We start from the raw sequence: 14,998 nt of genomic DNA on the forward strand, positions 1-14,998 counted from the left end.
GGGTATGGTAACTCCTACAGGTTAGCCATCCCTGTGATTGGGTATGGTAACTCCTACTCCTATAGGTTAGTCATCCCTGTGATTGGGTATGGTAACTCCTACAGGTTAGCCATCCCTGTGATTGGGTATGGTAACTCCTACTCCTATAGGTTAGCCATCTCTGTGATTGGGTATGGTAACTCCTACTCCTATAGGTTAGCCATCCCTGTGATTGGGTATGGTAACTCCTACTCCTATAGGTTAGCCATCCCTGTGATTGGGTATGGTAACTCCTACTCCTATAGGTTAGCCATCCCTGTGATTGGGTATGGTAACTCCTACTCCTATAGGTTAGCCATCCCTGTGATTGGGTATGGTAACTCCTACTCCTATAGGTTAGCCATCCCTGTGATTGGGTATGGTAACTCCTACTCCTATAGGTTAGCCATCCCTGTGATTGGGTATGGTAACTCCTACTCCTATAGGTTAGCCATCCCTGTGATTGGGTATGGTAACTCCTACTCCTATAGGTTAGACATCCCTGTGATTGGGTATGGTAACTCCTACAGGTTATCCATCCCTGTGATTGGGTATGCTAACTCCTACTCCTATAGGTTAGCCATCCCTGTGATTGGGTATGGTAACTCCTCCTCCTATAGGTTAGCCATCCATGTGATTGGGTATGGTAACTCCTACTCCTATAGGTTAGTCATCCCTGTGATTGGGTATGGTAACTCTTACAGGTTAGCCATCCCTGTGATTGGGTATGGTAACTCCTACTCCTATAGGTTAGCCATCCCTGTGATTGGGTATGGTAACTCCTACTCCTATAGGTTAGTCATCCCTGTGATTGGGTATGGTACCTCCGAAAGGTAGCCATCCCTGTGATTGGGTATGCTAACTCCTACTCCTATAGGTTAGCCATCCCTGTGATTAGGTATGGTAACTCCTACTCCTATAGGTTAGCCATCCCTGTGATTGGGTATGGTAACTCCTACTCCTATAGGTTAGTCATCCCTGTGATTGGGTATGGTAACTCCTACAGGTTAGCCATCCCTGTGATTGGGTATGGTAACTCCTACTCCTATAGGTTAGCCATCTCTGTGATTGGGTATGGTAACTCCTACTCCTATAGGTTAGCCATCCCTGTGATTGGGTATGGTAACTCCTACTCCTATAGGTTAGCCATCCCTGTGATTGGGTATGGTAACTCCTACTCCTATAGGTTAGCCATCCCTGTGATTGGGTATGGTAACTCCTACTCCTATAGGTTAGCCATCCCTGTGATTGGGTGTAGTAACTCCTACAGGTTAGCCATCCCTGTGATTGGGTATGCTAACTCCTACTCCTATAGGTTAGCCATCCCTGTGATTAGGTATGGTCACTCCTACTCCTATAGGTTAGCCATCTCTGTGATTGGGTATGATAACTCCTACAGGTTAGCCATCCCTGTGATTGGGTATGCTAACTCATACTCCTATAGGTTATCCATCCCTGTGATTGGGTATGCTAACTCCTACTCCTACAGGTTAGCCATCCCTGTGATTGGGTATGGTAACTCCTACTCCTATAGGTTAGCCATCCCTGTGATTGGGTATGGTAACTCCTACTCCTATAGGTTAGCCATCCCTGTGATTGGGTATGGTAACTCCTACTCCTATAGGTTAGTCATCCCTGTGATTGGGTATGGTAACTCCTACAGGTTAGCCATCCCTGTGATTGGGTATGCTAACTCCTACTCCTATAGGTTAGCCATCCCTGTGATTAGGTATGGTAACTCCTACTCCTATAGGTTAGCCATCTCTGTGATTGGGTATGATAACTCCTACAGGTTAGCCATCCCTGTGATTGCATATGCTAACTCCTACTCCTATAGGTTATCCATCCCTGTGATTAGGTATGCTAACTCCTACTCCTACAGGTTAGCCATCCCTGTGATTGGGTATGGTAACTCCTACTCCTATAGGTTAGCCATCCCTGTGATTGGGTATGGTAACTCCTACTCCTATAGGTTAGCCATCCCTGTGATTGGGTATGGTAACTCCTACTCCTATAGGTTAGCCATCCCTGTGATTGGGTATGGTAACTCCTACTCCTATAGGTTAGCCATCCCTGTGATTGGGTATGGTAACTCCTACTCCTATAGGTTAGCCATCCCTGTGATTGGGTGTAGTAACTCCTACAGGTTAGCCATCCCTGTGATTGGGTATAATAACTCCTACTCCTATAGGTTAGCCATCCCTGTGATTAGGTATGGTCACTCCTACTCCTATAGGTTAGCCATCTCTGTGATTGGGTATGATAACTCCTACAGGTTAGCCATCCCTGTGATTGGGTATGCTAACTCATACTCCTATAGGTTATCCATCCCTGTGATTGGGTATGCTAACTCCTACTCCTACAGGTTAGCCATCCCTGTGATTGGGTATGGTAACTCCTACTCCTATAGGTTAGCCATCCCTGTGATTGGGTATGGTAACTCCTACTCCTATAGGTTAGCCATCCCTGTGATTGGGTATGGTAACTCCTACTCCTATAGGTTAGCCATCTCTGTGATTGGGTATGGTAACTCCTACAGGTTATCCATCCCTGTGATTGGGTATGCTAACTCCTACTCCTATAGGTTAGCCATCCCTGTGATTGGGTATGGTAACTCCTACTCCTATAGGTTAGTCATCCCTGTGATTGGGTATGGTAACTCCTACAGGTTAGCCATCCCTGTGATTGGGTATGCTAACTCCTACTCCTATAGGTTAGCCATCCCTGTGATTGGGTATGGTAACTCCTACTCCTATAGGTTAGTCATCCCTGTGATTGGGTATGGTAACTCCTACAGGTTAGCCATCCCTGTGATTGGGTATGCTAACTCCTACTCCTATAGGTTAGCCATCCCTGTGATTAGGTATGGTAACTCCTACTCCTATAGGTTAGCCATCTCTGTGATTGGGTATGATAACTCCTACAGGTTAGCCATCCCTGTGATTGCGTATGCTAACTCCTACTCCTATAGGTTATCCATCCCTGTGATTAGGTATGCTAACTCCTACTCCTACAGGTTAGCCATCCCTGTGATTGGGTATGGTAACTCCTACTCCTATAGGTTAGCCATCCCTGTGATTGGGTATGGTAACTCCTACTCCTATAGGTTAGCCATCCCTGTGATTGGGTATGGTAACTCCTACTCCTATAGGTTAGCCATCCCTGTGATTGGGTATGGTAACTCCTACTCCTATAGGTTAGCCATCCCTGTGATTGGGTATGGTAACTCCTACTCCTATAGGTTAGCCATCCCTGTGATTGGGTAGGGTAACTCCTACTCCTATAGGTTAGTCATCCCTGTGATTGGGTATGGTAACTCCTACAGGTTAGCCATCCCTGTGATTGGGTATGCTAACTCCTACTCCTATAGGTTAGCCATCCCTGTGATTAGGTATGGTAACTCCTACTCCTATAGGTTAGCCATCTCTGTGATTGGGTATGATAACTCCTACAGGTTAGCCATCCCTGTGATTGCGTATGCTAACTCCTACTCCTATAGGTTATCCATCCCTGTGATTAGGTATGCTAACTCCTACTCCTACAGGTTAGCCATCCCTGTGATTGGGTATGGTAACTCCTACTCCTATAGGTTAGCCATCCCTGTGATTGGGTATGGTAACTCCTACTCCTATAGGTTAGCCATCCCTGTGATTGGGTATGGTAACTCCTACTCCTATAGGTTAGCCATCCCTGTGATTGGGTATGGTAACTCCTACTCCTACAGGTTAGCCATCCCTGTGATTCGGTATGGTAACTCCTACTCCTATAGGTTAGCCATCCCTGTGATTGGGTATGATAACTCCTACAGGTTAGCCATCCCTGTGATTGGGTATGCTAACTCCTACTCCTATAGGTTAGCCATCCCTGTGATTAGGTATGGTAACTCCTACAGGTTAGCCATCAATGTGATTGGGTATGCTAACTCCTACTCCTATAGGTTAGCCATCCCTGTGATTGGGTATGGTAACTCCTCCTCCTATAGGTTAGCCATCCCTGTGATTGGGTATGGTAACTCCTACTCCTATAGGTTAGTCATCCCTGTGATTGGGTATGGTACCTCCGAAAGGTTAGCCATCCCTGTGATTGGGTCTGGTAACTCCTACTCCTATAGGTTAGCCATCCCTGTGATTAGGTATGGTAACTCCTACTCCTATAGGTTAGCCATCCCTGTGATTGGGTATGGTAACTCCTACTCCTATAGGTTAGCCAACCCCTTAGATTGGGTATGGTAACTCCTACTCCTATAGGTTAGCCATCCCTGTGATTGGGAATGGTAACTCCTACTCCTATAGGTTAGCCATCTCTGTGATTGGATATGATAACTCCTACAGGTTAGCCATCCCTGTGATTGCGTATGCTAACTCCTACTCCTATAGGTTATCCATCCCTGTGATTGGGTATGCTAACTCCTACTCCTACAGGTTAGCCATCCCTGTGATTGGGTATGGTAACTCCTACTCCTATAGGTTAGCCATCCCTGTGATTGGGTATGGTAACTCCTACTCCTATAGGTTAGCCATCCCTGTGATTGGGTATGGTAACTCCTACTCCTATAGGTTAGCCATCCCTGTGATTGGGTATGGTAACTCCTACTCCTATAGGTTAGCCATCCCTGTGATTGGGTATGGTAACTCCTACTCCTATAGGTTAGCCATCCCTGTGATTGGGTATGGTAACTCCTACTCCTATAGGTTAGCCATCTCTGTGATTGGGTATGGTAACTCCTACAGGTTATCCATCCCTGTGATTGGGTATGCTAACTCCTACTCCTATAGGTTAGCCATCCCTGTGATTGGGTATGCTAAGTCCTACTCCTATAGGTTAGCCATCCCTGTGATTAGGTATGGTAACTCCTACAGGTTAGCCATCCCTGTGATTCGGTATGGTAACTCCTACTCCTATAGGTTAGCCATCTCTGTGATTGGGTATGATAACTCCTACAGGTTAGCCATCCCTGTGATTGGGTATGCTAACTCCTACTCCTATAGGTTAGCCATCCCTGTGATTAGGTATGGTAACTCCTACAGGTTAGCCATCAATGTGATTGGGTATGCTAACTCCTACTCCTATAGGTTAGCCATCCCTGTGATTGGGTATGGTAACTCCTCCTCCTATAGGTTAGCCATCCCTGTGATTGGGTATGGTAACTCCTACTCCTATAGGTTAGCCATCCCTGTGATTGGGTATGGTAACTCCTACTCCTATAGGTTAGCCATCCCTGTGATTGGGTATGGTAACTCCTACTCCTATAGGTTAGTCATCCCTGTGATTGGGTATGGTAACTCCTACAGGTTAGCCATCCCTGTGATTGGGTATGGTAACTCCTACTCCTATAGGTTAGCCATCCCTGTGATTGGGTATGGTAACTCCTATTCCTATAGGTTAGCCATCCCTGTGATTGGGTATGGTAACTCCTACAGGTTAGCCATCCCTGTGATTAGGTATGGTAACTCCTACTCCTACAGGTTAGCCATCCCTGTGATTGGGTATGGTAACTCCTAGTCCTATAGGTTAGCCATCCCTGTGATTGGGTATGGTAACTCCTACTCCTATAGGTTAGCCATCCCTGTGATTGGGTATTGTAACTCCTACTCCTATAGGTTAGCCATCCCTGTGATTGGGTATGGTAACTACTACTCCTATAGGTTAGCCATCCCTGTGATTGGGTATGGTAACTCCTACTCCTATAGGTTAGCCATCCCTGTGATTGGGTATGGTAACTCCTACCCCTATAGGTTAGCCATCCCTGTTATTGGGTATGGTAACTCCTACTCCTATAGGTTAGCCATCCCTGTGATTGGGTATGGTAACTCCTACTCCTATAGGTTAGTCATCCCTGTGATTGGGTATGGTAACTCCTACTCCTATAGGTTAGTCATCCCTGTGATTGGGTATGGTAACTCCTACAGGTTAGCCATCCCTGTGATTGGGTATGGTGACATCTACTCAGATAGGTTAGTCGTTAGCCATCCCTGTGATTGGGTATGGTAACTCCTACTCCTATAGGTTAGCCATCCCTGTGATTAGGTATGGTAACTCCTCCTCCTATAGGTTAGTCATCCCTGTGATTGGGTATGGTAACTCCTACTCCTATAGGTTAGTCATCCCTGTGATTGGGTATGGTAACTCCTACAGGTTAGCCATCCTTGTGATTGGGTGTGGTAACTCCTACTCCTATAGGTTAGCCATCCCTGTGATTAGGTATGGTAACTCCTACTCCTATAGGTTAGTCATCCCTGTGATTGGGTATGGTAACTCCTACTCCTATAGGTTAGCCATCCCTGTGATTGGGTAAGGTAACTCCTACAGGTTAGCCATCCCTGTGATTGGGTATGGTAACTCCTACTCCTATAGGTTAGACATCCCTGTGATTGGGTATGGTAACTCCTACTCCTATAGGTTAGCCATCCTTGTGATTGGGTATGGTAACTCCTACTCCTATAGGTTAGCCATCCCTGTGATTGGGTATGGTAACTCCTACTCCTATAGGTTAGGCATCCCTGTGATTGGGTATGGTAACTCCTACTCCTATAGGTTAGCCATCCCTGTGATAGGGTATGGTAACTCCTACAGGTTAGCCATCCCTGTGATTGGGTATGCTAACACCTACTCCTATAGATTAGCCATCCCTGTGATTGGGTATGCTAACTCCTACTCCTATAGGTTAGCCATCCCTGTGATTAGGTATGGTAACTCCTACAGGTTAGCCATCCCTGTGATTGGGTATGCTAACTCCTACTCCTATAGGTTAGACATCCCTGTGATTGGGTATGGTAACTCCTACTCCTATAGGTTAGCCATCCCTGTGATTGGGTATGTTAACTCCTACTCCCATAGCTTAGCCATCCCTGTGATTAGGTATGGTAACTACTACTCCTATAGGTTAGCCATCCCTGTGATTGGTTATGCTAACTCCTACTCCTATAGGTTAGCCATCCCTGTGATTGGGTATGGTAACTCCTACTCCTATAGGTTAGCCATCCCTGTGATTGGGTATGGTAACTCCTACTCCTATAGGTTAGCCATCCCTGTGATTGGGTATGGTAACTCCTACTCCTATAGGTTAGCCATCCCTAAGATTGGGTATGGTAACTCCTCCTCCTATAGGTTAGCCATCCCTGTGATTGGGTATGGTAACTCCTACTCCTATAGGTTAGCCATCCCTGTGATTGCGTATGGTAACTCCTACTCCTATAGGTTAGCCATCCCTGTGATTAGGTATGGTAACTCCTACAGGTTAGCCATCCCTGTGATTGGGTATGCTAACTCCTACTCCTATAGGTTAGACATCCCTGTGATTGGGTATGGTAACTCCTACTCCTATAGGTTAGCCATCCCTGTGATTGGGTATGTTAACTCCTACTCCCATAGCTTAGCCATCCCTGTGATTAGGTATGGTAACTACTACTCCTATAGGTTAGCCATCCCTGTGATTGGTTATGCTAACTCCTACTCCTATAGGTTAGCCATCCATGTGATTGGGTATGCTAACTCCTACTCCTATAGGTTAGCCATCCCTAAGATTGGGTATGGTAACTCCTCCTCCTATAGGTTAGCCATCCCTGTGATTGGGTATGGTAACTCCTACTCCTATAGGTTAGCCATCCCTGTGATTGCGTATGGTAACTCCTACTCCTATAGGTTAGTCATCCCTGTGATTGGGTATGGTAACTCCTACAGGTTAGCCATCCCTGTGATTGGGTATGGTAACTCCTACTCCTATAGGTTAGCCATCCCTGTGATTAGGTATGGTAACTCCTACTCCTATAGGTTAGCCATCCCTGTGATTGGGTATGGTAACTCCTACTCCTATAGGTTAGCCATCCCTGTGATTGGGTATGGTAACTCCTACTCCTATAGGTTAGCCATCCCTGTGATTGGGTATGGTAACTCCTACTCCTATAGGTTAGCCATCCCTGTGATTGGGTATGGTAACTCCTACTCCTATAGGTTAGTCATCCCTGTGATTGGGTATGGTAACTCCTACTCCTATAGGTTAGCCATCCCTGTGATTGGGTATGCTAACTCCTACTCCTATAGGTTAGCCATCCCTGTGATTGGGTATGGTAACTCCTCCTACTATAGGTTAGCCATCCCTGTGATTGGGTATGGTAACTCCTACTCCTATAGGTTAGCCATCCCTGTGATTAGGTATGGTAACGCCTACTCCTATAGGTTAGTCATCCCTGTGATTGGGTATGGTAACTCCTACATGTTAGCCATCCCTGTGATTGGGTATGGTAACTCCTACTCCTATAGGTTAGCCATCCCTGTGATTAGGTATGGTAACTCCTACTCCTATAGGTTAGCCATCCCTGTGATTGGGTATGGTAACTCCCACAGGTTAGCCATCCCTGTGATTGGGTATGCTAACTCCTACTCCTATAGGTTAACCATCCCTGTGATTGGGTATGGTAACTCCTCCTCCTATAGGTTAGCCATCCCTGTGATTGGGTATGGTAACTCCTACTCCTATAGGTTAGCCATCCCTGTGATTGGGTATGGTAACTCCTACTCCTATAGGTTAGTCATCCCTGTGATTGGGTATGGTAACTCCTACAGGTTAGCCATCCCTGTGATTGGGTCTGGTAACTCCTACTCCTATAGGTTAGCCATCCCTGTGATTAGGTATGGTAACTCCTACTCCTATAGGTTAGCCATCCCTGTGATTGGGTATGGTAACTCCTACTCCTATAGGTTAGTCATCCCTGTGATTGGGTATGGTAACTCCTACAGGTTAGCCATCCCTGTGATTGGGTATGGTAACTCCTACTCCTATAGGTTAGCCATCCCTGTGATTAGGTATGGTAACTCCTAATCCTATATGTTAGTCATCCCTGTGATTGGGTATGTTAACTCCTACTCCTATAGGTTAGCCATCCCTGTGATTGGGTATGGTAACTCCTACAGGTTAGCCATCCCTGTGATTGGGTATAGTAACTCCTACTCCCATAGGTTAGCCATCCCTGTGATTGGGTATAGTAACTCCTACTCCCATAGGTTAGCCATCCCTGTGATTAGGTATGGTAACTCCTACTCCTATAGTTTAGCCATCCCTGTGATTAGGTATGGTAACTCCTACTCCTATAGGTTAGCCATCCCTGTGATTGGGTATGGTAACTCCTACTCCTATAGGTTAGCCATCCCTGTGATTGGGTATGGTAACTCCTACTCCTATAGGTTAGCCATCCCTGTGATTGGGTATGGTAACTCCTATAGGTTAGCCATCCCTGTGATTAGGTATGGTAACTCCTACTCCTATAGGTTAGCCATCCCTGTGAGTGGGTATGGTAACTCCTACTCCTATAGGTTAGCCATCCCTATGATTGGGCATGGTAACTCCTACTCCTATAGGTTAGCCATCCCTGTGATTGGGTATGGTAACTCCTACAGGTTAGTAAAGTTGTTGTTTTTTGCAATAGGGCTAATAATATTAATAAAATGCAGTGTTTTGACCTACGTGAGGTCGAAGAGGGCCATCCCACTTTCTGATAAAGCAGTGATAAATAATATAATAATAATATGCCATTTAGCAGACGCTTTTATCCAAAGCGACTTACAGTCATGCGTGCATACATTTTTTGTGTGTATGGGTGGTCCGGGGATCGAACCCACTACCTTGGCGTTACAAGCGCCGTGCTCTACCAGCTGAGCTACAGAGGTGATGATGAAATGAAGAGCTACAGTGATGAAATGAAGAGCACTATGATAAACTGCATCCAATGGCTTTAATGAAGTGGAAGCCGTATTCATGTAGATCAGGGTTTCCCCAACTGGCGGCCCGCTGGCCGAATTAATGTGGCTCTATACTCCAGCATTTTATATTTGAAAACAGAACAGTTGTCACCTTTAATTTGAGGGTATTTTAATACCAATCTGTTTCACCATTTAGAAATTAAATCACTTCATGTATCTAGTCCCCCATTTGAAGGCGTCATAAGAATTTGGACAAATTCACCTTATACAATGAGGGAAAAAAGTATTTGATCCCCTGCCGATTTTGTACGTTTGCCCACTCACAAAGAATTGATGAGTCTATAATTTTAATGGTAGGTTTATTTGAACAGTGAGAGACAGGATAACAACAAAAAAATCCAGAAAAACGCATGTCAAAAATGTTATAAATTGATTTGCATTTTAATGAGGGAAATAAGTATTTGACCCCTCTGCAAAACATGACTTAGTTTTTGGTGGCAAAACCCTTGTTGGCAATCACAGAGGTCAGACATTTCTTGTAGTTGGCCACCAGGTTTGCACACATCTCAGGAGGGATTTTGTCCCACTCCTCTTTGCAGATCTTCTCCAAGTCATTAAGGTTTCGAGGCTGACGTTTGGCAACTCGAACCTTCAGCTTCCTCCACAGATTTTCTATGGGATTAAGGTCTGGAGACTGGCTAGGCCACTCCAGGACCTTAATGTGCTTCTTCTTGAGCCACTCCTTTGTTGCCTTGGCTGTGTGTTTTGGGTCATTGTCATGCTGAAATACCCATCCACGACCCATTTTCAATGCCCTGGCTGAGGGAAGGAGGTTCTCACCCAAGATTTGACGGTACATGGCACCGTCCATCGTCCCTTTGATGCGGTGAAGTTGTCCTGTCCCCTTAGCAGAAAAACATCCCCAAAGCATAATGTTTCCACCTCCATGTTTGACGGTGAGGATGGTGTTCTTGGGGTCATAGGCAGCATTCCTCCTCCTCCAAACACAGTGAGTTGAGTTGATGCCAAAGAGCTCGATTTTGGTCTCATCTGACCACAACACTTTCACCCAGTTCTCCTCTGAATCATTCAGATGTTTATTGGCAAACTTTAGACGGGCATGTATATGTGCTTTCTTGAGCAGGGGGACCTTGCGGGCACTGCAGGATTTCAGTCCTTCATGGCGTAGTGTGTTACCAATTGTTTTCTTGGTGACTATGGTCCCAGCTGCCTTGAGATCATTGACAAGATCCTCCTGTGTAGTTCTGGGCTGATTCCTCACCGTTCTCATGATCATTGCAACTCCACGAGGTGAGATCTTGCATGGAGCCCCAAGCCGAGGGAGATTGACAGTTATTTTGTGTTTCTTCCATTTGCGAATAATCGCACCAACTGTTGTCACCTTCTCACCAAGCTGCTTGGCGATGGTCTTGTAGCCCATTCCAGCCTTGTGTAGGTCTACAACCTTGTCCCTGACATCCTTGGAGAGCTCTTTGGTCTTGGCCATGGTGGAGAGTTTGGAATCTGATTGATTGATTGCTTCTGTGGACAGGTGTCTTTTATACAGGTAACAAGGTGAGATTAGGAGCACTCCCTTTAAGAGTGTGCTCCTAATCTCAGCTCGTTACCTGTATAATAGACACCTGGGAGCCAGAAATCTTTCTGATCGAGAGGGGGTCAAATACTTATTTCCCTCATTAAAATGCAAAGCAATTTATAACATTTTTGACATGTGTTTTTCTGAATTTTTCTGTTGTTATTCTGTCTCTTACTGTTCAAATAAACCTACCATTAAAATTATAGACTGATCATTTCTTTGTCAGTGGGCAAACGTACAAAATCAGCAGGGGATCAAATACTTTTTTCCCCTCACTGTATATAATGAACAGACTAGCTCTATACTGCTCCTACAAGGTGTAACAACAAATTTGCAGTTAGTTTTGGTTGCGTTTCAGATGATGTTGTACCCAATAGAAATGAATGGTAAATAATGTATTGTGTCACACGAGTCACACAAGAATAGAATATGTTTCTGAACACTTCTATATTAACGTGGATGCTAACATCATTAGGTATAATCATGAATGAATCATGAATAATAATGAGTGAGAAAGTTAGAGGCATACCCCTAAAGAATGTTAACCTCCCCTGTTATGGGTAATTCAACGTTTTAGCATCACTGTCCTACTAAATAGATAGGGGAGTGTAGAATGTTAACCTCCCCTGTTATTGGTAATTCAACGTTTTAGCTCACTGTCCTACTAAATAGATAGGGGATTGTAGAATCGTTTTAGCTCACTGTCCTAATAAATAGATAGGGGAGTGTAGCTGAGGCTTTGAAGAAGCGTAATCACTCAAATTCAAAGACAGAGCTATGGATGCAAGGACCAACCATGAATGAGATCAAAATGATCGTTTTAAACCCCGTTTTGAGTCAATACAGTGTCTGTTTACATTTGCATTGTTTAAACGCAATCGAGTAAAACAAGCTTATATTCTGGGTTCTGGTGAGGTGGTGCACATTTCAGTGCAACGCCCCTTTGGCTTTAAAACCACAAATGAGTTCAACTACTGCAGAGTTTCTGCCCGGGTTTTTAAGACAGTACTCACTGGTGTTAATGAGATCTTCAGTCTCCTCTTCCTCCTCTTTCACTCCCAAAACGTCTTCCTCCTTCTCTTTCAATGTTATAGCCTCCTCTTCCTCCTTTTTCATTCTGAAAGCTTCTACCTCCTCTTCCTCCACTGTGACAGCCTCTATCCCCTCTTCCTCTTTCACTCTAAAGTGTTCTTTCTCTTCTTTCACTATAACACCCTCCTCTTCTTCTTTCAATGTTATGGCCTCCTCTTCCTCATTTTTCATTCTGAAAGCTTCTACCTCCTCTTCTTCCCCTGTGACAGCCTCTATCCCCTCTTCCTCTTTCACTCTAAAGTGTACTTTCTCTTCTTTCACTGTAATATCTCCCTCCTCTTCGTTCAATGTGATACTGATAGCCTCCTCTTCTTCCACTGTGACAGCCTCTATCCCCTCTTCCTCTTTCACTCTAAAGTGTTCTTTCTCTTCTTTCACTGTAACATTCTCCTCCTCTTCGTTCAATGTGATACTGATGGCCTCCGCTTCCTCCTCTTTCACTCTGAAAGCTTCTTCCTCTGCGATTACTGTAATATCTCCCTCCTCTTCTTTGATGACAATGTTCAGCCCCAGAGCTTCTTTCTCCGTCCAGCAGACCTCCTCTTCAGTAGCAGGAGGAGAGTAGCTTAGTGACCTCATGGTCGGGCTAGCTAGCATTAGCGATTAGTTTAGTGCTAGGTTCAGTATAATCAACACATTTGTCAATTTAACAAGTTACGTCTAAGTTAACTAGTAGATACGTAAACAGGAATTGTGTTACAAACACCGCGATCAATCTACACAAAAATGTTCTAAAGAGCTTCGATGTTCTCGGTTGTATGTTGGCTACCAAGCTCCGGAGGCGGTTGAATGAGTCAGTATCCGTGTTGTTGAAGCAGCATCCCGTGACGTCCGGTCCACTGGATATGACGTCACACAAGAAGCACCATCTGAAGACGCATATCGCCATCTGCTGACTGGAATGGGTAACGCAGTTTAGAAAGATATTCACTACATATTTTTATTAATTTAGAGATTAGCAAATATGTTTTGTCTGACATCTTACAGCCAATACTTTACTCTATGCAGACCTATACCTAAATATGAATATGTACATTATGAATATATACTGTTAGAATAGTTCAGTGTAGCTCAGTTGGTAACGCATGGCGCTTGCAACGCCAGGGTTGTTGGTTCGATACCCACGGGGGACCAGTACGAAAATGTATGCACTCACTACTGTGAGTCGATCTGCGTCTGCTGAATTACTAGAATTGTAATAAATTCAGTCTGTTTAGTTTTAGTTTTTTAAATCTAGATGTGACCTAGCTAAGGATTTAACTCTAATCTTGACAATATAATGTCAGTTTCAAGCTACCGAGCCGGCTAACAAACTGCTGCTGTTGAAGAAGCATCCTGTCTTCTACTAGATTACACGTCTCGCCTGAAAGAAGCACATCGCCTTCTCCTGACTGGTGTAATGCAGTTCAGGTAAACGTTTATTCTTATTTTCTTCATTTATTTTATCAGATACTAATATTATATTGACATGCACAAAGAGAAGCAGGTGTTGATTGATTAGACTTAATGAAAGTTTTAAACATACTATATACTACTTCACATCTGCAATATTTCGTCATGGAGTCAAACAAACAGATCATTGCTTATTGATTTATTTAGAAAAGCTGCGAAATGGACAGTTGAACATAAAGAGAAGGGAGGGCCACAAAAGGGTAATGTTTGGTAAAGGTTTTCTGAAGTGGTAAAAGAGGATGATAGCGGGATGATTGCTATGTTATGTCTGATGATTGTGAGGCACTATACAAATTTGCTCCCGTTGGAAACAACGCCAATGATCCACCTGGGGTTAGTTATCAGTCCAGCGGCATTCATAACCAAGTGGGAATTTACCACATAGGACTGGGGAAAATCCACTTGAACGGCCCCTCCAAACTGGTAATTACGAACACAGTATTATTGGTTGCCACGCTCAGTCAACCTCGTCAACCTGAAAGGGGTGGGGCTAGCTCTTTAAATGCCCCCACCTGCAGTCTTTGGGCACGTTCCTCTGTTTTGCTGATGCCTGATAGATCTTACAATGCCTGGAAAGGTATTTGCGGTATCAGCTAAGCATATGTTAAAGCAATGGGCTCGTTCGAGCAGATTACTTTTGTCAAGTCACCTCTTTTCAAAGTGTGATGCATTATGGGGATAGAAACTGTCCGACATTGTGGGAGGTTCTATTGTCAACCAATCATCAGGGTGTTTCTGTTTGACCCACAGGAACAGGACCAAACACTTAAACAGGAACCAGCTTTGCAAAAACAGTGGATAGTTACAAATGAATGTGATATTTGAGGCTCTCCTTCACTAATTGATTGTACAATGTAGACACATCTATTTACAGTTTCTGAGTGTGTGACATGGAAGGGTGGAGACATGTTTATTTTAACATTATTTTGACATACTACTTGAGTAAAAGTCTAAAAGTATTTGGTTTTAAATATACAGTGAATTCAGAAAGTATTCAGACCCCTTTCCTTTTCCCACATTTTGTTTACGTTACAGCCTCATTCTAAAATGGATGAAATACGTTCACCCCCCCCCCCCCTCATCAATCTACACACAATACCCCATAATGATGAAGCAAAAACAGGTTTTTAGAAATGTATCATA

At 44.3% G+C, this 14,998-nt stretch overlaps 1 protein-coding gene across 1 annotated transcript in view; it reads right to left on the bottom strand.

Moving 5' to 3' along the window:
- Positions 1-13,161, bottom strand: part of LOC311120489 (uncharacterized protein) — a 36,523-nt gene extending 23,362 nt beyond the window's left edge. Inside the window, exon 1 of the mRNA XM_084195076.1 lies at positions 12,325-13,161. Coding sequence (XP_084051202.1) covers positions 12,325-13,000 — 676 coding nt within the window. The 5' untranslated portion in view covers positions 13,001-13,161. The remainder of the gene's footprint in view (positions 1-12,324) is intronic.
- Between the last annotated feature and the right edge of the window lie 1,837 nt (positions 13,162-14,998).

The sequence above is a fragment of the Coregonus lavaretus genome (genome assembly GCF_964263955.1).
Source record: "Coregonus lavaretus genome assembly, contig: HAP1_SCAFFOLD_47, whole genome shotgun sequence".
NCBI classification, from domain to species: Eukaryota; Metazoa; Chordata; class Actinopteri; order Salmoniformes; family Salmonidae; genus Coregonus; species Coregonus lavaretus.